Here is a 22589-nt window from a genome sequence, read left to right as displayed (position 1 = left end):
ACAATAAAATAGTATGTGAGATTTTTTAGTATGTCTGAAACCTTAGTATGAAACCAATAGTACGTGATATTGCATACTATTTACAGGGAAATGTTACAGTATGCACTGCGTCGGCATATATATCCCACAATGCAATGCAGTAGTGACGACAACAACATAACAGACAATGGCAGACAGCGACTTAGGCAGCTCTGGCATAATGTCAATAACGCTTCAAATTAAGTGTAAGTGTAAGGTTTCACTTTGCTAGGCGTAATATATCTTTCAAATTAGTTAAGCCTTTATGGTTGGCATGGGTTACCATGTTTACGCATCTCCAACCAGCAAGGAGGCTCTCAAGAAGTGACATGATAATTACAGCTCAGTGCATCTGAAAAGATACATACTACTGTTTACTTACACAGAAGTATGTTGAACGATAGTACACATATTGGGTATATAGTGCATAGTATGCGATTTTGGATGCACTGCCAGTGAAATGGAAGTTAGAGCGTCTTTAACTTCTGTACTGTGACGGATTTCCCAGTGAAAGAGAATATTTGAGCAGCGTACAGTTACAAGAGGGATTTAAAGGTGCAGCGTGTAGAATTTAGTGGCATCTAGCAGAACGGATTTGGCAGAAATGGAATATAATATTCATAAGTATGTTTTAAATAGTGTATAATCACCTGAATATAAGAATTATTTTGTTTGCGTTACCTTAGAACGAACCCTTTATATCTACATGGGGAGCAGGTCCTCTTCCACGGAGTCCGCCATGTTTCACTGCCATGTTTCACTGCCATGTTTCTACAGTAGCCCAGAAAGGACAAACCAAACACTGGCTCTAGGGAGAGCCTTTCACGTTTTTTGCCAGTTTCACAACCACTGTAGGTTCTCCTACACACCTGGAAGGGGAGGGTGAGAGGTATTCAGTTGGTTGCATTCTGCAACCTCACCGCTAGATGCCACTAATACTACATACTGGTCTTTTAATCAAATCCTTCGTATTTGATTGGACTACTAAAATTGGGTGGGGCTTAGCAAGTTAAGTGCAATATGCAGCTGCAGAGAGAAACAGAGCTACAGAGGATTGTTGGCTCCACAAACACCCACATCTGTTGTTAGATCAGGAGGATGAGGGAGAGATGAACGAGTTAAACCTCAACCACATTGTTTTGGAAAGTTTTTGCCCACTGATGTCCAAATGCACATCTCTTCCCATCTCTGTCCATGTTGCTCTCTTAGCTACTACAACCCACAAGCCTTCAAGTGTGGTTTTATACGATGGGTGCGGTTAGCTAGTCAACCAAAGTCACATTTAATTGGATGAATTTTTGGGAAATGCCCCTGAGTTCAAGATGAATCATCTAACATTTGAAACTGTTGTTGCTAGATTGGATGGGGCTGAGGGATGATGTGTGAAACTCTCACAAGATTTGTACACTAACTTTAACCTTTACCTGACCCTAACTGCACTCACGAGAGTTCGTCCCTCCGGCTGATCCAATCTAAGATTTACCATTTGAAACCGTTTTACAGGAAGAGGAAAGACAAAGATTTTGATATAAAAATACTCAAAAATGTTTTTCACTGGGTCTTTAAAAGCCCTCTAGTGTTTCATACATGGTATGGTACAGCCATATACTAGGTTTGACCTGGTCTTGTTGAAATGTGTAAGTGATTTTTATTGACATTGCTTCTTACACTGGTCATAAATAATTTTAAACACAGAGAGCAAGGTCAACTCTTAATTAGTGCTGGGCTTATTTCAACTATGAATCATATTATGATGACATGATCATATTGTGCTATAATTTTACAAAATTCTATTATACTAATTCCTAATTTCAAGCAAACTGTAATTAAAAACGATTGAAACAAACACTTTTTTTTTACGTGAGAAAACTTTTGTTGCATAATGCATCATCCTGGAACACATCACAATGTATTGTTTTGCATACATAATAGACCATAATACACTGTAGATTAATAACAAAAAATATTCTCTTTAATATTGTGACACTGATCAATCATTCCATTGCACCCTGGTCTTAATTCATGTAATTATAATTTTAAAAAGTGTAGAAATTTGCAGATCACATTTTAATGTATTTGGTGGAAAAATATATACAATAAAGAGAAATGAATGAGGCAGAAACACTTATTTTAAAGGTTTGGTGGATTTTTTTTGCTTACAGTGAAGCAAATTCTTCTCCTGGTCAGTGATGTTAAGTCTTCTGTGTGCTGTTGTTTTCTTATATTTTCTGATCTGATTATTTACTCTGAGGTCCTTCATGTATGGCGTTTTGTACCGCTGGAATTTGTGTCCATTCTGATGACTAAATCATCCCATCATTGATAAATACATAACTCATGACTTGTAGAGCACTGTGGCTTATAAACAGAAGCCAAGCAGAATGAAGATTTTTCTCTCACCACAAGAGGGCAGAAGGAGCCTTGCTTAGAGGCCAGCAGCTACACTGAAGAATCACTTGGAGCAGTGAATACTACCAATGTTGAATTTCTTTCTTTTAAGACTTTGAAAAGCTTTTTTTTACCTCCACCGACTGATTGTCCCCACATGAAATGGATAAGCATAGTACTAAATCCAGGAATCCTGATCACATTTTCATTGTGTTTATTTCATCCACATAATAAATAGAGACAATTCAAACCAATTACACCAGACTGAAACGGGATAAAATAGCTTGGCTTTGTTGGGCTGAAATGAATCAGGCATTTAAAAAAAAAACAAGATTAGTGTATACTGTTTAGCAGGACTACAGTGGGACATTTTAAATACAACCATGAGGCGACTGCCTGCTAATGGATTAAACCTTGGCAACACAGGTAGAAGGAATAATATTAGGAAACATCTAGAAGCATATAAAAAATAAATCTGCTGCACACAGCTCTATTCTGCACACACACACACACACACACACACACACACAACACACACAGCGGCTGTCCTGTAGATAAACAAAATGTGAGGAATCTTTAAAATGTTAACATGCAACGGAAATGTCTGAGCTTGAATTTTGTTTCTGTTAAAACATGATTCAAAACGTTTTCATGGTGTTCATACAGTATAATCATCTTCAAACAAAGGACTGCAGGTTTAGCTACCTCATGTGAACCTGTTATTACCCTGCCTGTCAGAGCACGGAGCTGATCTATAATAACCTACCCAGCCCCAATGTTGAAGTTTTTATTAATATGAATTACAAAAAGCACACAAGCGTACATCTGGTGTTTGTTTATGTAGTTTCCCACATTGTCCAGTGTCACAGGAGTCCACAAAGTCTGGTACGCTGAAATGTAGTTGGCAAAGAGGCTGATTCAGGTTGTGAAGTGATGCGTGTACTGTGATGGCTTTCAAAATGTTGTTTTTCTTTTGCGCTCCTGCACAGTACTCTCACTTTACTACCAGAAGTGGATTAACAGTAAAAACTAATCAATGTAGAAGCATGTGCATCCTTCTTTTGTTTGTAGTCAATGACAGTCAACTAACAAACTCAACAAGGACACCTTCGTATGACTGAAGTCTCCTTTACCCTTCCTCAAAAGACATGTAACTAAAAGTCTTGGTAACAGTTAAAAAACTATGATTAAATGTGGCTGAATTACATTTGGTCTTGTATTATTATACACACACTGGGTCACAAATACACAAATATTTGTATGGGGTTTTTTTGCATCTAGTCCTAAAATCAGTCCATGATCTTTGAATAATAATTTGCACTGGAGTGAGGATTTGATCTCAGACCAGGCTTGAGCCCATATCACTAACTCTGGCCAACAATAGTATACAAATCCAGTGTTACAATAATGAGTGTATGAACAGACCACACTGTTTAAATTAGTAGATTAGAGATGTGATGAAAAGCCGGTCCTCAATTTGAGCACTCTTTTCAGACATGAGGAAATATCTTGCACCCTTAAAAGCTCCCTTGTTTACTTGGCACAAAGTGGTTTAGAAAATCCTCCTTCCACACTTAACACATCATTGTGCCTGTACAGTTTTGAAATAAAGCTCTCATTGATTTCCAATCAACAGAAAGAAACTAAAATTTGTATTTTTGTTTGTCAACATCAACTCTTAGTAAATAAATACAGCGCTGTAAATGCGAGAGCAGACAGGCGGAGGGGGGATGGGTGAAGACTGGGTCATTTTGGCACACGAGTGCAGTTCAGTGGTGACCCAACTGTTTTCTCCTGCACATTGACGGAGGAGCTCAAAACTTGAGTTTGTGATGTTGTGCACTTGTCATCCGCCAACAGCTTTGGCAATGCCTGCTCTTTTTTTTTTTTTTTTTTTTTTTTTTTTTAACATCTGTTGCACATCGTTTCCTCTTTATCGTTGCAATCTCTGCCAACATCCATCAAGATTAGCAAGTTTTAACATCCAGTCCAACGGCTCAGACCTCGCTCACTGGCAGGTCAGCGTCATCCAGATCCAGGGGCGGTTCAGGCATGTGAGGCTCAAAGCTGCTCCGCCGTCGCCACGGCGACTCCTCTGAGTCAATGATGGTGGTCACAGGTGGGTCGCAGGTCACTTTGCCAGGCGCGTCTCCTGCAGGGACAGGCGTGCTGGCGTGTGGCTGTGACTGGGCCGGGGCAGCAGGCTCATGAAGTGCTCGCTGTCCCATGCCAAGCTGCGAGCGTGTGCCGCACGTGACAGCAGCCCCCCACTCTGGGTAGCATGGTGGCATGGCAGATATGGGCGAGCGAGGGACTGGGGGACCCGTGGGGCTGCGGTAGAATGTGGAACGCCCGCCGTGTTCCTGCAGCAGAAACAGCAGGAGGACACAGAAAAAGCAAGGATGAGAAAGTAGAGTTGAGGCATTAGAAGGAAAATTGAACTTGTTTTATAGTTTATTTGGGAGGAGTGAGAGTGAATTACAGACTTGGAATTAGCACCAGCATGTGGGGCCTGATGCAGCTTTAGCAGAGTTGGTACTGAAGGTTGTAGGTGCTGAAGAATGTAGCATTGATAGAGTGTGGAGATGGTGGTAGTAGCAGTAGTAGTAGTAGTAGCAGTAGTAGAAGTAGTAGCAGAAGAGGTAGTGGGAGTAGTGGTAGTAGTGTCAGCAGGTTTTAGTTTTGGTAGTCTCAACAGGTTGCAGTGGAAGAGCAGAGTGCCTTAGGAAGCAGTGGTTGATTGTTGTTCATTATTCAACAGCTTTTCACTGTCAGATTTCAATCTCTGAAACACAGAACAGATGCATGGGAAGAAAGAAAAATGCAGCAGAGATAGTGAAAGCAAAAAAGTGGTAGCCACTGAGCAGTTAAGACAAACATCACAGCTATAAAGCATCATGAGACTCCAATACAAATATCTGTCAACTTTAAGGTCCCGTGTTTTGACAAATTGGTTTCCTCTCCCACACAGTGATAAAGTGACACCATGTGAATCTGCAGCTTGTGAAACTTCTGACCAGTAAACCCACAAAGTATCACTTAAGCATTGCATGAGTTAAGAATCAGTTTCCTAAAAGTCCCAGGGAGAGTCAAACACGTATAGAGAGATGCTTTATGAGTGATCCAAAGGTCCAAAATCAGGCTCACAAGAAATTGTTGATATTACATCACACAGACATGTCCCATTAGTCTTTTGTATGCTTTAAGGATTCTTACAAACCTAAATATTGACAAGTAGCATGTAAATGTAAAAACCATACTTTGAGACTGTGGACATGTGGATTCAGCGTTGGTGTCTCTGAATTTCAAAGATGTTAAAATGCTTTAACAATTAGCACACAAAGAGAAAGGAAGTCAACATGGAAACAAGTGTCTTATCATCATATGTATGAGATAGAGAGAAAAAAAAACATACAGGCAGCGAACAGGAGGGAGTAGGAGAGACAAGCAGGATGTCACACATCTAAGACAGGTACACAGCTGCAGCAGGCTGCAGAGATAACAGGGCATGAAGGGAAGAGAAACACACAAGGTGTGAAAGACACATGTACCCAGTAATACAGACAGAGATAGAAACAGGCTTCAAGGTATTCATAGCTGAGCTGGTCAGGCAGTGCATGCAGTGAGTGTGTGTTTGTGCATGGGTTGTGCATGTACTCAATATGTCAATACTTTTATATGAAAGCATCAACAATAATGGTGAGGACAGGTAAAAGCTATGCAAGTGAAGCTAAAAAGGGAGGGAGGAGGGAGGGAGGCAGTGACTGCAGGTCTTTCCAATGGTTACATGGTCATATTCCAGCTGTTTAGAGTCATTCTACACCTGGACACAAATATAACAGAAATCTATTTATAGCATTTGACTTGGGGTGTGCTTGATTTCAGTTGCCATGCTTGTGGCAACAGTCATCACATGCAAGAGAAGCTAAATCAAACACACCTTGAGTCTTAAAATTCCTGAAACAAGATTTTTTTTTTTTTTTTATCCGTTTAGCTGGTAACTATCTGAATGCAATGAACCTAAACTTTGACCTGAGCTGAGGTGGAAAACGAAAAGAAAAGCTAAAGAGGAAGTGAAGTGGATGAGAGAGGCAGCGAGGACGTGAAGGGAGGAGTGCTTGTTGGGTTATCACAGCCATACTTAGGGTGTGGTTGGTTTTTAGAAAAAGGAGCATCAGATGTGCCGTCAGATCTGATCTGCTCTCATATTGTTTACAACCACAAAGGGCCAGCCAGTGAGTGGAAAAACAGTATTAAAAAAAGGTGGAACTTATAGTTTAAAAAGGGGGGATTTAGACGAGCTGACATACGTGCTGCTGCACTCCCCGATTCGGGACGTATACCTCTGTATACAGGGGTTCGACAGCCGTCTGGCCTGCCGCATCTGCAACAACACAGTGCAAAGCAGGATTAGAGCAGATGGGCCATCTGCCCACAGGGAGAGGAGGAGAAGGAGAGAATGTGACAGACAGAAAGAAAAGGAAAAGACTGAAAGAAGAGGCACAGGAGAGGAAAAAGGAGGAGAGAAAAAAAAAAACAAGCGAGAGAGAGAGAGAGAGAGAAATACACAGAAGGCAAGAAAGAGGGAACTGTAGAGAAACAGGCAGCGCACAGGTGCTGAGAATGATTCCAGTCTAACCAGAAATGACCGACTGCAGCAGAGGACACACTTCTCTGCAGTAAATAGGTAAGAGCTAGTTTATTCTCACTGTCCCTACCTATGTATAATGTATGTATTATGTGTATATATGTATATATATGTATATATATATACATATATATAAAATGTATGTATATATGTATACTGTTGAAAGAACTGGTTAAATGATTCTTACTCACATCTCACTGGATAAAAGTTAGTGGCAATGAGCCGTGCCACAATGTTCACGCCTTTATTTACAAAAGCACCACAAACCATTTGAGATGCAAGTGTAGAAACACAGAAGAAAATTCTAGGAAATAAAGGTAGAGACAGAGCATGCAGAAAACCCCTCCCCTCTTTCTCTACTTATAAGTAGAGCAGAGTGAGGGCTTCATGATCCTCACTCCCTCTACTAAGTAGTAAAAAGTCATGTGGTCACGAAAGTCAAAGAAGTCTCAAGTTCCTGTAAAGAAATGCAAATCAGGTACACGTAAGATCAATTCATGCTCAGTTTATGTCCACTTGGATATCTGTCAGAGTACAAACTACAATCTCTGGTAGTTGAAATATAATGTACATAAAGCAAAAGTATCAATTTTAGGTGTAAAATAATATAGTGAGATTTATCATTTAACTATATGATATGTTATGATTTATGAGGAGCTGTTATCCAGGGGTTCCCAACCTTTTTTGGGAGCATAGTTACACATCCCATCAGTGCGTCCACTGCAGGATAACATTACGACATAAGATCCTCTATTAGTCTGTTTGTGGGTTCACATGCCTGTTCACACATCATGTAAGTTCTGATTCAAACATGATCTCCTTTAAATTTATCCTCCCAACACATACAATGAAGTCTTGATACAAGTTAAAAATGACAGAAAGGGGGAGAGACACAGAGACAACAGGAAGCATAAAAACTGAACTTTACTTCATCTGTATTTCATTATTGTTACTTACTGAATAAAAAAAAATGAGATATGCCTCTCAGCAACACACCTGTAGTGACCTCACACAGAGTTCATGAAGTGCTGAAAGGAGGTGATGATGGACTGGCTACCTCATTATGATGACCTACTTTAGTCAAAGATCAGTATATGGTTTATATATACACTATACTAGATACAATAATAGCTTGAAGTTATATAATTATTCAGCTTTTTTTCACAAAATCATATTGTCTCCTTGTGGTCTGTGACAAATGTTCAGGGTTTGGGAACCTCTGGTGTAGGCCACACAGAGCAGAATGTAGCGTCCTCAATATACAGACTGTTTAACCACAGCCAGGGCAGCATAATAGTGTTAAAATACAATAATAAGGTAGTCATAGGGAACGTTCATCTGAAACACACTGTAGCCAGACTACTGTGGTTTCTACTACTGTATGAGCTCTTGTGAAAGAAAGACATAGTACACAAACAACATAACAATGCAAATAAGTCTTCAAAAGTTTTCACATGAGTCATCACACCACCACAGGTCACTAAGTCTCATGTTACACACATGCCAGACTGAGTCAAGTCTGAAGTCATTTCTTTTTTCCTTAGGTACATTTGAGGTCTAGATTTGTGTTTGTAGTCAGACTAAAGTCTAATTATCATGACTTGAATTAATTCTGGCACTGTGTTGTACTGTAGTGTTTGATACATACTGTAGCAGCAGACCTCCCCGGCCCCCGCTGGGCCACAATGGCCCCTGAGACAGCCTTGATCCAGCTGTGCATCTCCTCTGGACTGTCCGCCTGGTGGAGACAGAAAAGGAGTGAGAAACAAAGAGGGAGGAATGTGGAGCGTGTGGATGACAATCTACTGTACATTCCTTTTACTGTAGAAAACATCATACCTGTATGTAAAATGTCCTTGATGTGGTGACGACTTCAAACAGATTATCTCTCATCATAATGTCACTACAAAAAAAGTGGAGAACAAGTGAGATCATAATCACCTTATCAATATCTTTATCTATATCAGAAAAAGTAAATGCGATCCTCTTGGACAAAAGACATTTTTTACACATTGGGAAGATGCTGGGACTTGTTAAATACCTCTGTTTGCACTCCTGGACTTTGTGAACTTCCTTCAGTGGGATCATTCTCAGTGGCTCTTTCTCCTAAAGATAAGAAAATAACCGTTCATAATGCTTAAAGAGGACACAATTTAACAACTGAAATACACAGGATAAGTGTTTCTATTTGCATGTATATTACACATGAATATGTTGGCTGATAATGCAGCTGCCTTGCTGACTTTGTCTTCTGTTTCATAGGGAAAGAAGATCCCTGGTGTTTGTAACTTTCTTGACCTGGCTATTTGATACAGTAGACAGAGAGTCTGTGTCCTTGGGGCCTGTTGATAGCCAAATAAACAGATAAAGCTGTCAAATAAGGGCAGACCCTGACAAGGACAGGGTATGGGACGTGCAGTGTTATCTTGAGGACTGTCTGTCTCTGTGTGTGTGTGTGTGTGTGTGTGTGTGTGTGTGTGTGTGTGTGTGTGTGTGTGTGTGTGTGTGTGTATGTGTGTGTGTGTGTGTGTATGTATAAGTAAGGAAGGCCAGGGGGGGAACGAGGCATGATAGGACATGTGAAGTGAGGGCAATGAATTCCACAGACTGCGGATAAAACATGTCAGAACTCAGGACCGTGTGTGTTTGCTGTTAGTCTGCCTCAGACTGTGGGGGTGAATGCAATCCACATGTAACATCAATAAAAAACATTCCTTAAAGGCATCACATAACTTGATCAAAGTTAATTACCAAATCTGACTTGAAGTAACTCATTGAGTTTTCCTCCAGAAGGAAGTAGCGCCTTTTCCAGTTCCTCATCTGGGGAAAAAAGGGAAAGAGATGTTCAGACCTTTGGAATAATTTTCTGGCAAAACAAGATCTGTATAGGTGCCAGTTTTCTGCAATAACAAAAGCTAAATTTCCAACACGTTTTGCAGTGTCTATATATAGAATGGGTAGTCTATTATCCTTGGGTATTTATAAAGTGCAGAATTGTATGCATGAGTTGCATTTCTTTAGGCAACCAAATTCTTTACTATTATCAAACTGCAATCTCAACGTCTCATATTACATTTCCTCCCACATTAAGCTGCTATTTGTTTTTGTGTATGTCACTTTGTCATTATGCCATTCATCATATATTGTATTGCATGTACATGGTGAAGCTTATTAAAGGCACTGGATTATTCAGAAAAGTGGGATGTTGCATTGTGTGCAGCCAGTGATGCCGGCAACTACAACATGCCTGATTTTAAAGATGCTTTAAAAAGTCCAAATTGCTTCAGATTGTACTGAAGAACTTCTCTGAAAGATACCTGAAGGCAAAGTGAAGCCAAATCAACCCAAAACAGAGCCAAGAGAGTGGCAGGGACTCACCACAGCTCCTTGCTTGACGCAGTAGCCCGACTTGATGACAGTGTGTTCCTGAGACGGCCTGCCCAAGAAGTACGGCAGCTGGCTGTGGGAGCGATGCATGGCCTCACGCTCTGCTCTGTCTGCACCGTCACCCCCTTCACGCTGGAGGGTGAAGGACACCATCAGAAATATAATAAATACAAGATCCAACAACATTTAAAAAAAAAAAAAAAAAAAAAAACCCACATATTTTACATTCCCAGGGCTAATTTATGTTGTGGATTCTACAGCTAACAAGCTATTTACGACCAGGGCACAAAATTAGCTCCAGCCACACGCTGGTAAAACATGCAAGTGGCTGGTAGATTTGCTTCATTCACAAGCTAAAAAAAAAAAAAAAAGAATGGTAAACTACTGAGTGGCAAAATTTGAATGTTCACCAGCCATTTGGCTGGTGGACAAAAAAGTTAATTTTGTACCCTGTTGATGACAACAAAACAAATCAGTCACAATCCATTTTTAACAGAATTTGGAGTAAAAGGTATGGTAATTTTCCATCATATATATATTTATTACTATTAATAAAAAACACATCAATTACTAACACTTGACGTGAACACATACAGCTTACATTAATAGTTTCTAGGGCTGGAATTTTCATTATCAATTAATGATAATGAATCTGGCGGGGGCAAGTTGTTGTACATTTAACATTTAGTTATTTAAATGTCAGAAAATATTGTAGAATATCCGTCACAATTACTCAGAGCCAATGGTGATTTCCTTTTCTTTCCTTGGAATTGCTTTTGCCCGAACAACAATAAAAAAACCCAAAAATATTCAGTTTACAATTCTATAAAAACAGGGAAAAGCAGCAAATCATCACATTTGAGAACCTGGAACCAGTGAATTTAGGGCATTTTGCTTAATAAATGACTTGTTAAATGATTAGTTGGTTGTCTAAATATTCGGCAAATCTTTTTCTGTCTATAGACCAATCTTTCAATTCTTTTACTTTCGTTAAAGACTGAGTTATTACTTTATATCGGTATGTAATGTTTTGCATATATACTTTCAGTAACTTATGGTTAACAGCAGTTTGTCGCTCATGCTTCCCTGTTAGTGTCAATATCTTTGATGTAATACATTTTTAAACCTCATCTGTAGAAATAGCAGTGTGCATATGTACATGCATGCATACATATTGTGAAGTACATATTTGGGTCATGTTTACCTGTGTCTGGGTGACGATGGGGACTCCTCCTATGATCTCAGTCTTATAGGAGACTTGTTTCTTGGGTCCTACGACATCTGGCAAAGCCTTGTGGTTCTCTGTGTTCTGCTGGCCATCAGACACCTTTGGCACCTTAAGAAAACACACACACACCAGATTTGAGAAGCTCGAAGACAATTGTTAATTAAACACATGAATATGAAACAAAAATAGATGTTTTGTGTAATTCAGCTGTAGGATGGAAATTTTCCTCCATGAAGACCAAGTTGAAATAGAGCATGTAGAGTCACTTCTATACATGCAGAAGTCGACAAAGCTTTAACACATTTTATATCCATTTCCTTTCTGGATGGTTAAGACTTCATGGAGAACAATGGAACAGTCCTTTATCCCAGCACTCATTGTAACAATACAGCATCCTGTTAGTCATGCTCTGACTCACTCCTATCTAGTTTCTTGTCTTAGAACACTCATTCATTTCTACAGAGTAGGAAGAAATAAAACTTTCTCCAAGTAATAAAACAGGAGCCAAAAAGAAAAGTCTAGTACACATGAATCAGGGATGGATTGCATATCTAGTGTGTGTGTTTGTCTTACAGTGATCTTGGTGGCTTTATTGAGAGCGTTGACCCAGTCCACAAGGTCCTGCTGATCATTGGCCTGCAGGAAGAACTTCCTCATCCCCGCATTGATGACTAACAGATCATAAAAAACAGCAGTGGGAACAACAGTATGAGTTAAAGTAAGAGACAGTATATTCAGCCAGACTGTATAAACACTACCTCATCTGAATGATTCGGTGTTGAACATGAATCACATGAACATAAGCACATAGTACATAGATGTTCTATGAAATGGGTGTTGACTAACTTGGCTTTAAGCCTTTCTGTTACATCAAACATAAAGGAGTTTCAGGAGAGCAGATCATCTGCCACAGATTTCTCTGGGAGTGAAAAACAACGGAGCCAAGGGACTCTCCCACACACCACCAGAAACTTTTTCTCTCCATGTGGACGATGACCTAGCTAGATTCAGCTGCCTCAGACTGCAACCACCTACCCACTTCTAACCATGACGGAAAGAAAGAAAAAAAAAAACAACCCACGGCTACCACCAAATATTCTCGCATATTTTCACACCCAGGTGAACATAAGCATACCCCATTTTCAATCACAAAGACATTTTTGGGTCAAATGCTGATTAGCTATGGATCAGGATTTAGGCACTGAAAGAACTTAGTCTCACATTTTCTCTCTCTACACCATAAATCCCTCAATTCTGCAGCTCAACCCGTCCTTGTGTCTCATCTATTTCCTCTCTACACCATGGGAATAAATTACATTAAGGCTGGACTGGTAAATCTGGCGGGGGCGAGCTGTAGAAGGCACTGGGAGCTCAAACTGTGGCACAATGAAGATCATTCTTCCTTGCACTATGTGTGTGTCCATATCTGGTCCAGCAATTGGACACATGCAAGACCTCTCTCTCTCTTTTTTCCCCACTTCTCTGTAAATAAATGTCTGGTCTCATCCAGATGACCAGTATGAATTTATCTAACAAGATTATTCTTCAAATGCTTGAGCTGTATTGCTTGGGAGAAGTAAACTGCTTGGTACTGGTTAGAGCGTAGTGGTCTCTAGGGTACTGGGGAGACAAATCTGGGGGTGTGGGTATCTGGTCTGACTCATAGTTACACAGAATATAACAATGTGCGGTTCTGAGAAATGCAGCCCAGCAACCAAGTTCACATGGTACACAAATGCTCTGCTATTGATGCCTCTCACCGCAACACACAAGGCAAAGACTTATATCTATAAATCAATCACAGACTGTATTTAAATCTCTACCTTCTAACTGTAAAAAACACCTGTAGGTGCAACCGCCTTTCTCTAATGTATCTAGAATGTTTCTTTTTAAGTTTCTAGATGCAGAAGAGGGGAAGCAGCAAGATTCATAGAGATCAGCAAAACATGTGGTGCACAAACGGCAGTTTAAAAATAACTTCATACATCTCAGAATCAGGTTCCGATTAGGATGCCGGCATCCTGTCGAAACCTCAACAAGGCAAGTGGTGCGCACACACAGCCTGACACACAAAGTCCCAGTAGTCAGCTTCTTGTCACACACTAGTATTTCCTGCTATTGAAGCGGTAGAGGAGGAGGAGACGAGCTAGTAAACAATAACAGGGAATGGAGATTTACTCATAAATAAATTGCCTATGCCCTGCTTGCGGGTGATGGTTCATGTTTATGCAACACTTTTCATTCTTGTCTTAACCATACAGGTAAAAAGAACAAGGACAAATATCAGGATACACCCGTTTCTTTGTTGCAAAATATTCACTATTAGAATATATTGAAATTATGCAAGTCAGATTTCAATCACTGGTCTGTCTAAAGTAATCCTTACGTTATGTACACATTTCAAGTCGTGTCTCTCTCTCACAAAATAGTCTGTATTACTGTATTATTCTGGGGTTAATTAGAAATGAGAATTTAAATTAATCAACATTTTCTTAAGTCCTAAAGGTCCTTAAGTCTCCTGCCTGCTTAAAGGTACCCTATGGAGGTGTGTTACTATTGGTGGCTCTGCAGCAGCAATGATGCAATGATGAGGTTTCTGTGTTCTTTGTTTTTCATGTTCTACCAGCACGAGCTTGAGGACTGACGTGACACATACTTCAGCTGACTGTAGAAAGTATGTGTACCGACAGTTGATGTACCTTAAAAGCTGGTAATGCACCAGTGTGAGCGAAGAAGAGGAAGAACACAAGCCGATGAAAACAATGAAGGTTTAAAACCTTAAAAAAAGGTTTGGAAAACATTTTTCGAGTAAGGAAATACATTATACATTATACAACGTTTACAATAATTACTCCACAGGGTGCCTTTAATTTTTAGATTAATAGGAAAGACACATGAGTTGGAATACATCGCATCTCCTTAGTAGAATCTGAAAAACAAAAAGTAGTTTGATGGGGAAAATGTTTCATTGCTGAGCCTCTGACTGTATTTATAAAAAAATTACAGCATGGAGAATCATAGATAGATAATCTATGATTCTCCATGCTGTAATTTTGCTATCTTGGTCTATTCTTTCCACACAATATCTATTGGATGTCTGTCCGTTCTGGAAGAGGGATCCTTCCTCTGTCTCACTTCCTGAGGTTTCTTCCAATTTCTCCCTATTGAAAGTTTTTTTTGGGTGAAGTTTTTCCTTACTCGATTTGAGGGTCTAAGGATAGAGGATGCTGTATGCTGTACAGATTGTAAAGCCCCTTGAAGCAAATATGTAAGTTGTGAAAAAATAACATCTAATCCAACCATCTAACTGATTAAGATAATAATACATGAATGACGAAACATTCCCAAAATAACTGCAAGCCCAGACCATCAACTGTTGTAGCCTCCTGCATCTTTGTGTGTTGGCTAAACAGACACTGTTGAACGAGGCCGCCTGGTCAATGGAGGAGAAAAAATGTGTAGAGCAGTGCTTGACCAAGTTTAGAGGGCAGACAAGGACAGCAACCATTCTTCCCTTAGGTTAAATTAAGTGTACTCAGCTCGGTCAACATGTGATTAACCACACGATCACTGCTGATGTTTGCAAAGTACTGCAGCAAAGTTTTAAGTTCTATTCTTTTGCAAGACCCAAGTTTATTGAAAGATTGTGGTTGGTGTTTAATATGATTAATACTGATGATCCATAAGCTACATCATGCCAGACTGTAAAAAGGAAGAAGAGATCAGCAAATACTGTCTACATAGATTTATATTTTTTTAGGGTCCTGCTTCTCCAGTAAACTATAGAATTTGTGTTTTTAATGCTGAGAAATTAATAACAGATAGAAAGATTGTTCTTACCAAAGCAGAATTCAGCCTTAGGCCTCAGCTTAGTGGCATCGCTGACCTAGAGGAGGACAAAGCTTACAGTTGTTAGCTTCCCAGTTAACCATAGCCAAATACTGTAAATGGATTCTATTTATACATAATCTTATCAAGTTAATGTCAGATAAGCTTCACTGCCAATATATGTGCTTACCTTAGAGATATAGGTGAGTTTGAGGGAGCCAACACAGTCTGTACCAACAGGCAGGTTCTGTAGGAGAATGGTGAGAAACTTAGGCAAAAAGAACAAAATAATCAAAGAGAGGAGGCCTAAAATATAAATAAACCATTAGATTAATGCAAGGGCTTCAGCTGTGGATTAAAACAGAATGCAATGTGGTGGGAGAATGAAGTAAAGTCCTGCAAAGCAAGTCAATATTATAGAGTAAGTACAGTGTACTTTGGCTACACTCCATGATAGTTAATTTCAGTGTCTTGCTGAAACTCTGGGATCCAGATTTAACATCATTAAAATTTAAGCTTTTTCATTCTATAAAAAGAAAGGGACGGCCTGAATTATTTAAAATTTCTCCTGCACTACATGATTTATGAATATTTCATCTAACAGCGCACTTACAAATACAGGATCTCCAAACCAGCATGATGTACAAACCATGACGAGTTACACTGTAATAACTTTGACAGCAAGGGTCACAGAGCAGAAAATGATGACCACTGTAGTACCTGCAAATATCAGTGCTCACTACATGGACCCATCCACAAATAGAACACAAAAAACAAATCCCAGGTTTGGAGTCAAACTATTCTTTCCTCATTTTAACTGATTTACAAAAATGTCTGCTGATAACTAAAACTCAGACACACGGTGAAGCCTGACCTACTCCTGTGCATGTAATACGTGCTCTTTAATTGCTGTCAACTAGAATTACATTAATACAGGTTCTCCCGTCTTTGTAGGATTGTCTGGTGCAGGCAACATTTAGCCTGCACTTAGCTTTGTGTTCACAATGAATGAAGACAGCTTAGCTAGCATTGGCCTGTAGTTAGCCTTCTATTGCATGGAAGCTGATTATCCACACTTATAACTAACTAACTAACGTTAGCTGGCATGCCTGTAAAATTTTCACTTTGCCATCAACGAATTAAACATTAGCCTGTGCAGTTACCAAGAGGATTTTTTTCATTCCAAACAGAAAGCTAAGAGCTAAGCTAGCACAGCCCTGTGTAATTACCTGCGGGTTGTCCATGAACCACACCAAGCTTCCCTGCTGTGTGTCCAGTATGAAGTAACGGCGCAGGAACTTGCCGCTGCTCTCGTTCTCTTCGATGTCCAGGAAGCCACAGATGCGGTTCTGACGGTCCACGTAAGGCATCTCGCCGCCGGGACATTCCCTGGCCTGCTGGGGCCAGGGGTGGAGAGGAGCAGGAGAAGAGCAGGGGCAAGCGGGACGGGCGAGAAATTCCTGCAGGACAGAGAGAAAAGAGTGGAAAGAGAGATGTGTGAGGAGGGAGGGAGCAAATGAGGAATTTCAGTTGTCTTTGTGGTGAGCCTCGCTAGTGTGTCTCGCTCCCTCTTTCTCTTTCTCTCTGTATCTACTGTATCTCTGGTCTCTCTGCCACCTGGAGCTCACTATGCTACTGCCTGCCAGGGGATCATGTGACACAAACCACAACCCCGCCTTTATCCTTTTATATCAGCCTCACCCACTCTCTCTCCCTCTTTTTCTCTCTGTGTCCCTCTTCTTTTTTTTCCCTGTAACACACTCCACTCTGTCACTCTCTCTTGTATCTCCTCCACCCACCCTGGTTTGCTCTCTTTCTTTCTTTCTTTCTTTCTTTCTTTCTCCTTCTTCTCATGCAGTCCTCTTCTCTCTCACTTTCTGTGCTATCTCCTCCCAACTGCTCTCTCATCCGATTTGGCAAGCCTCTGGCCTGCCCCTTCTATCCCCTCCCTCCACAGCTGAGCACCCACTTGAGCATGGTAAAAAAAAAATAAAAAGACGCCACTGAGCTCAGCCATGTTCGACACAAAGAAACAACACAAACAGCCTCAGGAGCTGAGCGGAAGCAAGTGTGTAATATTTAACCTGCAGACATCTGACACATCCCTGAGACTTTAGAGCTCAAATTAAAAAAAGTAAATGATTAGAGTACATCTGTTAAGTCCTACGTGTGTGACTGCACACATCTCAATGTCAAACCCTTGTGGGTGGGCTCAGCATTACTGTAGGCATATTGTCGCATTTGCCTGTTTAAGCTGCCGTCTTTTTGGGCTGAGCCTAAAATATGTGAGTGAGATGAGTCTTTGGAAAGCAAAGATAAAGACGCTCTTTCTCCGTAACATTATGAGCACTGTGTGGGTTGATGGGGGCAAAGCAGGGACAAAAGGCCCGGTTGTTGTGTGCATGGACTCTGGGCTGAGAGCGTCTCAGTTAGCCCCTGCATGTACTTGAGTCATCCCATTTGACACACAGGCAGGAGAAAGGAGCAACACTGTCAAAGACGACTATCTCAACACGAAAACAAACACTGATTGTCATGTGACTGTGAGAGATGTCTCTGTTGAGTTTAGTGATCCTGTAAATGAGGTGCTGTGCAGTAGTTCATCTGCATGCATGCCTGTGCATTTCAGTGATGCAAACTAGATGAGATGTAAGAGATAGTGCAAGGCATAATCCAAACAAAGTGAACAAGCAACCATGTACAGTTCCTATGCTTTTGATCCAAAGACAGGTAGACTGATGGTCTAGTTTTAAAAATGGTCCTGTGGAAAAAATAGCTGCTCTATAGCCTGATAATTAATTTCTTTAGGTCTGGTAGAGCATAATATAGAGAAACATCTTTAATAAAAATCTCTAAAGTTAGGCTATTATTTTTTAAAGAAATGTGATTGAGATACGTACTGATTGGGACATTTTACGATTGAAAAATGACCAAAGACATATTTTTGGCATTTCTGTACCATCATCTTTGGTGCTTCTGATATCTGCAATTGGCGGCTGTATCAATGTATCTGCCAATTGCACATACTGATCAAGCCGATATATCAGTCCAGCTCTAATACTATCCCAACCTGAGGTGGAAATGTTAAACTCTAAAAGAAATTCCTGCTAAGGGCAACTCATGAAAAGATGATGACATCCCTTAGATTAGGCGGACCCCACACTCATGTTAGACAACATTGAGTGTGTTGATATGCACACCAGCCTCCTGGTTTTTATCGTATTCTTGGATAAACCATGAAAAACCAGGCTATTCATTTCCCTACATGATCATAGCGTTATGAAGGTTTTCTGATTGTCAGTTGGTGCAGCTGAGTCTTTGAATCCTCCAAATCCATGCAATCTCCCCCATTAGTGTACTGGCTGAATTATGTTGGTAATTAAGGATGAACCCAGTTTGGTTTCTAGATGCTATGACAAGACAAATCGCCCAGTGCATGTGTCAGCCAATAAGTAACAAGGAAATTGGAGTCAAGAAATGCCAAAGATATGTTTACCCTAATTTAGCAACATGTACTACTGCTCCGGATTTAGCTTCACTGTCTTATTACCAGCAAAGAAAAAAGAAAGATTTTGACCTTAATTTAGCATATAGATATTTAAAAATTTGCGGCTTATCACTATGTAATTCAAGTCAAGGATGCACCTGCACACATGGCAGACAGTGATCCGAAACCATGAAGTATTTCCATGACACAGTAGGCTATACGTGCAGAAACAAACTAAGTCTGTCTGTGCTTACAAGTGGAGGTTAACAGAACAGGTTTTTTGTGTAATGAATTTAATGAAGTGAAGAAACTGGAATTGAAAACCAGAAGGAAGTATGGACCAGCAGGTTAAAGACGGCATTTGTTGACTTCTTTCTAGGTCAAACACCAGAAAACTCACTCTTTACATTTCATGGTAGGCTTTGTCGACCATCACATGGCAGCCAACTGGTCACACAGGACAGGCCATAAAACAACAGTATGGGCCAGCTGGACACCCCAGTAGAGGGTCAATATTGTCATTTCATGATCTCAAAGCACTGCCATATTGTCAAAAGTAACACGACAGCTGGTAATGTAACTGTAGAGCAGAAAGCTTATGTTATTTCAATGCAGACCATGTATGAACTACACAGACAATCACTAAACTAATTCCTCTGTCCACTACAGTAGTAGTAGCCACACATTTATGTTAAAGGATAAGTTCACAGTTTTACAAGTCTGTCTTCAAACAATCTGTAATCATTCCTTCTGTTTATACTGGCTATTAAAAGATCCCCTTTAAATGTGCTTTCAATGTAAGTGATGGTGGCCAAACACAGTCCACACAGTCATTTTGTGCAAAAATGCATTTAAAAGTTTATCTGAAGCTTAAATTAGGCTTCAGCAGTCTGAGTTAGTCAACCAAGTGGATACCTGCCACATTTAGTCTTTTTAGCATAAAATTCCCTCTTTATGTTTCCCTGTGGAGCTGCAGTGGAAATATAGTAACAAAAAGAGGCATTAAAACACTGTAACATTGAAAGATATCTACTTGACTAATTTGGACAGCTGAAGCTTCATATTAGCTCCAGATAAACTATTAAATACATTTTTGCACAGCGTGTTGACCCCCATCACTTACAATGTAAGAGCCCCATGAAGGGATCTTCTAATGGCCAATATGATGAGGAGGAATGATCATGACAACAAAAGTCTATTTAAAATGATCATTTGGGCACCTGACTGTTGTTTTGACAGAGACTTGAAAAACAGTGAACCCATTCTCTATGAAAAAAACAATGAAATAAATCCTTTGAGACACACTCCATGGAGGCACAAATGCTAATGGACCAGGAGTAACTCAGGAAAGGGCTTAATAGGGTTTCTACAGGTCAGAGGTGGGGACAGGTCATTCCAGTTCAGCTGAAAAGAGTCATTTCTGGCTCTGAATGCAGCACATGAGGCCAGCAGGTTTGACAGGCTTTGGCCTTCTCTCCTCACCACTCCTCAGGCAGGGTCCTGTGTCTACCACACAGCATTAAAGAAGTGTGGGGTTTCTGTTTCTGCTTAGCATGACAAGATGAAGATGCCCACTAGGTAATGTTAACGTTAACTGGTGACACTGACTATGGCTTTAGTTACCAAAACAAACGACTTAGCCGACGAGCTTCCACAAAATAACGTCAATATAACACTTTTATTCTCAAACTAGCTAGCCAGCTATCATTATACATTTCAGTTTGGTCGTTACTACCCACAACAGGCTGAGAACATTTGTGTTAGCAGCAGCAACTCTGGCTCGCTGGCCTCAAGTTAACTGGTAGATATGGCTCAGGTTAGCTTGCCATTAGCACCTACTTCACGCCATGAACATGTGAACCGATTCAACATCTAGCTAACATATTAATCTATCACCGTTAACTGCCATTAACGCACCAACGTACAAAAAACGATAACGCTTTACGTTAAATGACGTTCTGGGAAACAAGTTTTGTCATACACGTTAACCTAACCAAGCTAACTAACTAACGACTCCTCTTATACAGCGTCGTAAAATATTAACTGGCGACTTTAACTGTACGGAAACAACAAAGCTACGTTTACTAGTGTTAAGTAATTGAATTCCGGACCAGCTTTTACCCGAGTCTCGCCTTCAATAGCTGCTTCTCTCAGCGGCCGTCGGTCACAAGTGTTGCTGGGTCGTCCTCTCCGCCTCAGCCCATCTCCACCGTCAACTGCTCCAGCACGAGCTCCAGTTCTGCTAACGGGCGGTGAGTGTGGAGCTGAGATTGTCTACAGCGAAGATGATCACTCTATGCTGTGGTGAAAAAACCAAGCACTAACCACAGTGGCTGAACGTAAATAACAATATGGAAGTGCAGTCTGTCGTAAACCCGCTAGATGCTGCCAGTTTGGTAGTTAATGTACGAGGGGGAATCCAGTAAACAGTGGTGGAAAATTACCAAGTATATTTACTCAAGTACTGTACTTAACTTTATTTGAGTATTTCCATTTTATGCTACTTTATACTTCCACTCCACTACATTTCAGAGGGCAATATTGTACTTTCTGCTCCACTACATTTATTTGACAGCTTTAGTTACTTTTAAGATGAAGATTTGACACAATGGATAATATAACAAGCTTTTAAAATACAAAACATTGTGAAAGATGAAACAAGTGGTTTCCAACCTTTTTGGCTTTTGATGTCTTACATAAAGCAGTGTGTAGTCGGGTCACATTTAAGATTTCTATGAGTTGTTAACAGCTCCACCAATTTTTTTCCCCTTCAAACTTCTCACATGGTTCCATTTAATAACTGTTCAAATTATCCAATATTTCACCACAAATCAAAAATTAGAGAAAAAGTCCAAAAACTGAAAACAGATTTGTGTATCAGAGCTAATACTGATGTACTTTTTACTTAAGTTGGATTTTTCATGCAGGACTTTTACTTGTAATGGAGTATTTTTACATTGCTGTATTGGCACTTTTACTTAAGTAAAGGATCTGAGTACTTCTTCCACCACTGCCAATGAATTGTAAAAACACTATGTTCTTTACATTAATATGGTTAGTTAGTTTTTCTCAGATAATTAATTTTTACTTAGGAGCCACTATTTCATGCAACTAAAGTAATACTTCACTAAACATCTGTTGGTGTAGAAATAAACCCCTGTAGGCTCAAATGTCTTGTTTTGTCCTGACCAACAGTCTACAACCCAAAGATATTCAGTTTCTTATTATAAAAGACTAAAGAAACCATAACATATTCACATCTGAGAAGCTGGAATCAGAGAATTCGGACAACAAACAAAACTGACTCAGAATTATTAATCAATTATCAAAATAGTAGAGAATTAATTTTCTGTCTATCCAATATCAATTAATCAACATATCATTGCAGCTGTAGTGGACTGTGCTGATGAGTTTCCCTGGACATCTTGATGCTAGTATTTTTAGCCAAAGTTAGCATGTTAAAAAAAAGTTTTGCCTGATATGTGAGGTGCACAAACCAAACAATATGCATTACCCAGATTTTAGCACAAATATGAGTAAACTGAGCACATAGAAGTAGTATTTTGAGATATTTCTATGGATTTTTTATATGTTTTTCACATTGT

General features: G+C 39.9%; 2 protein-coding genes across 7 annotated transcripts in view; one reads left to right on the top strand and one right to left on the bottom strand.

Moving 5' to 3' along the window:
* Window positions 1-2603: 2603 nt before the first annotated feature.
* On the bottom strand, window positions 2604-21225 carry LOC121911291 (pleckstrin homology domain-containing family A member 1-like). Of its 4 annotated transcripts, XR_006099821.1 has the most exons (13): window positions 16727-16951; window positions 15688-15744; window positions 15510-15555; window positions 12243-12340; window positions 11646-11777; window positions 10433-10573; window positions 9806-9874; window positions 9096-9160; window positions 8894-8957; window positions 8703-8792; window positions 6717-6790; window positions 4893-5191; window positions 4679-4769 (listed from the first exon to the last, which is right to left on the bottom strand). XR_006099821.1 is itself a non-coding variant. In XM_042432619.1 (12 exons), exons 2-12 carry the CDS (start codon window positions 16865-16867, stop codon window positions 4404-4406), a joined length of 1269 nt encoding a protein of 422 aa, XP_042288553.1. In that variant the 5' UTR covers window positions 16868-16957; window positions 21106-21225; the 3' UTR covers window positions 2604-4403. The 4 variants fall into 4 exon arrangements, 2 of the variants coding, with proteins under 2 accessions (XP_042288553.1, XP_042288552.1); XM_042432619.1 differs by lacking the exons at window positions 4893-5191; window positions 6717-6790 and adding an exon at window positions 21106-21225 and having other exon boundaries at window positions 2604-4769; window positions 16727-16957; XM_042432618.1 differs by lacking the exon at window positions 4893-5191 and having other exon boundaries at window positions 4453-4769.
* The window catches only part of phactr2 (phosphatase and actin regulator 2), a 54182-nt gene continuing 52123 nt past the window's right edge, over window positions 20531-22589 (top strand). For 2 of the 3 annotated variants that reach the window (XR_006099820.1, XM_042432615.1), the window contains exon 1: window positions 20531-20562. Coding sequence is in view for 1 of the 3 variants with exons in the window: in XM_042432615.1 (XP_042288549.1) it covers window positions 20546-20562 (17 nt within the window). In the remaining 2 variants the exon portion in view is untranslated. Of the gene's footprint in view, window positions 20563-21182; window positions 21237-22589 lie in introns of those variants that run through there. The other variant, XM_042432616.1, reaches the window with a different exon arrangement.

The sequence above is a fragment of the Thunnus maccoyii genome, chromosome 14 (assembly GCF_910596095.1).
Source record: "Thunnus maccoyii chromosome 14, fThuMac1.1, whole genome shotgun sequence".
In the NCBI taxonomy this organism is placed as follows: Eukaryota; Metazoa; Chordata; class Actinopteri; order Scombriformes; family Scombridae; genus Thunnus; species Thunnus maccoyii.
The sequence above is the reverse complement of the archived record's forward strand: the minus strand, read 5'-3'. Positions and strand labels throughout refer to the sequence as shown.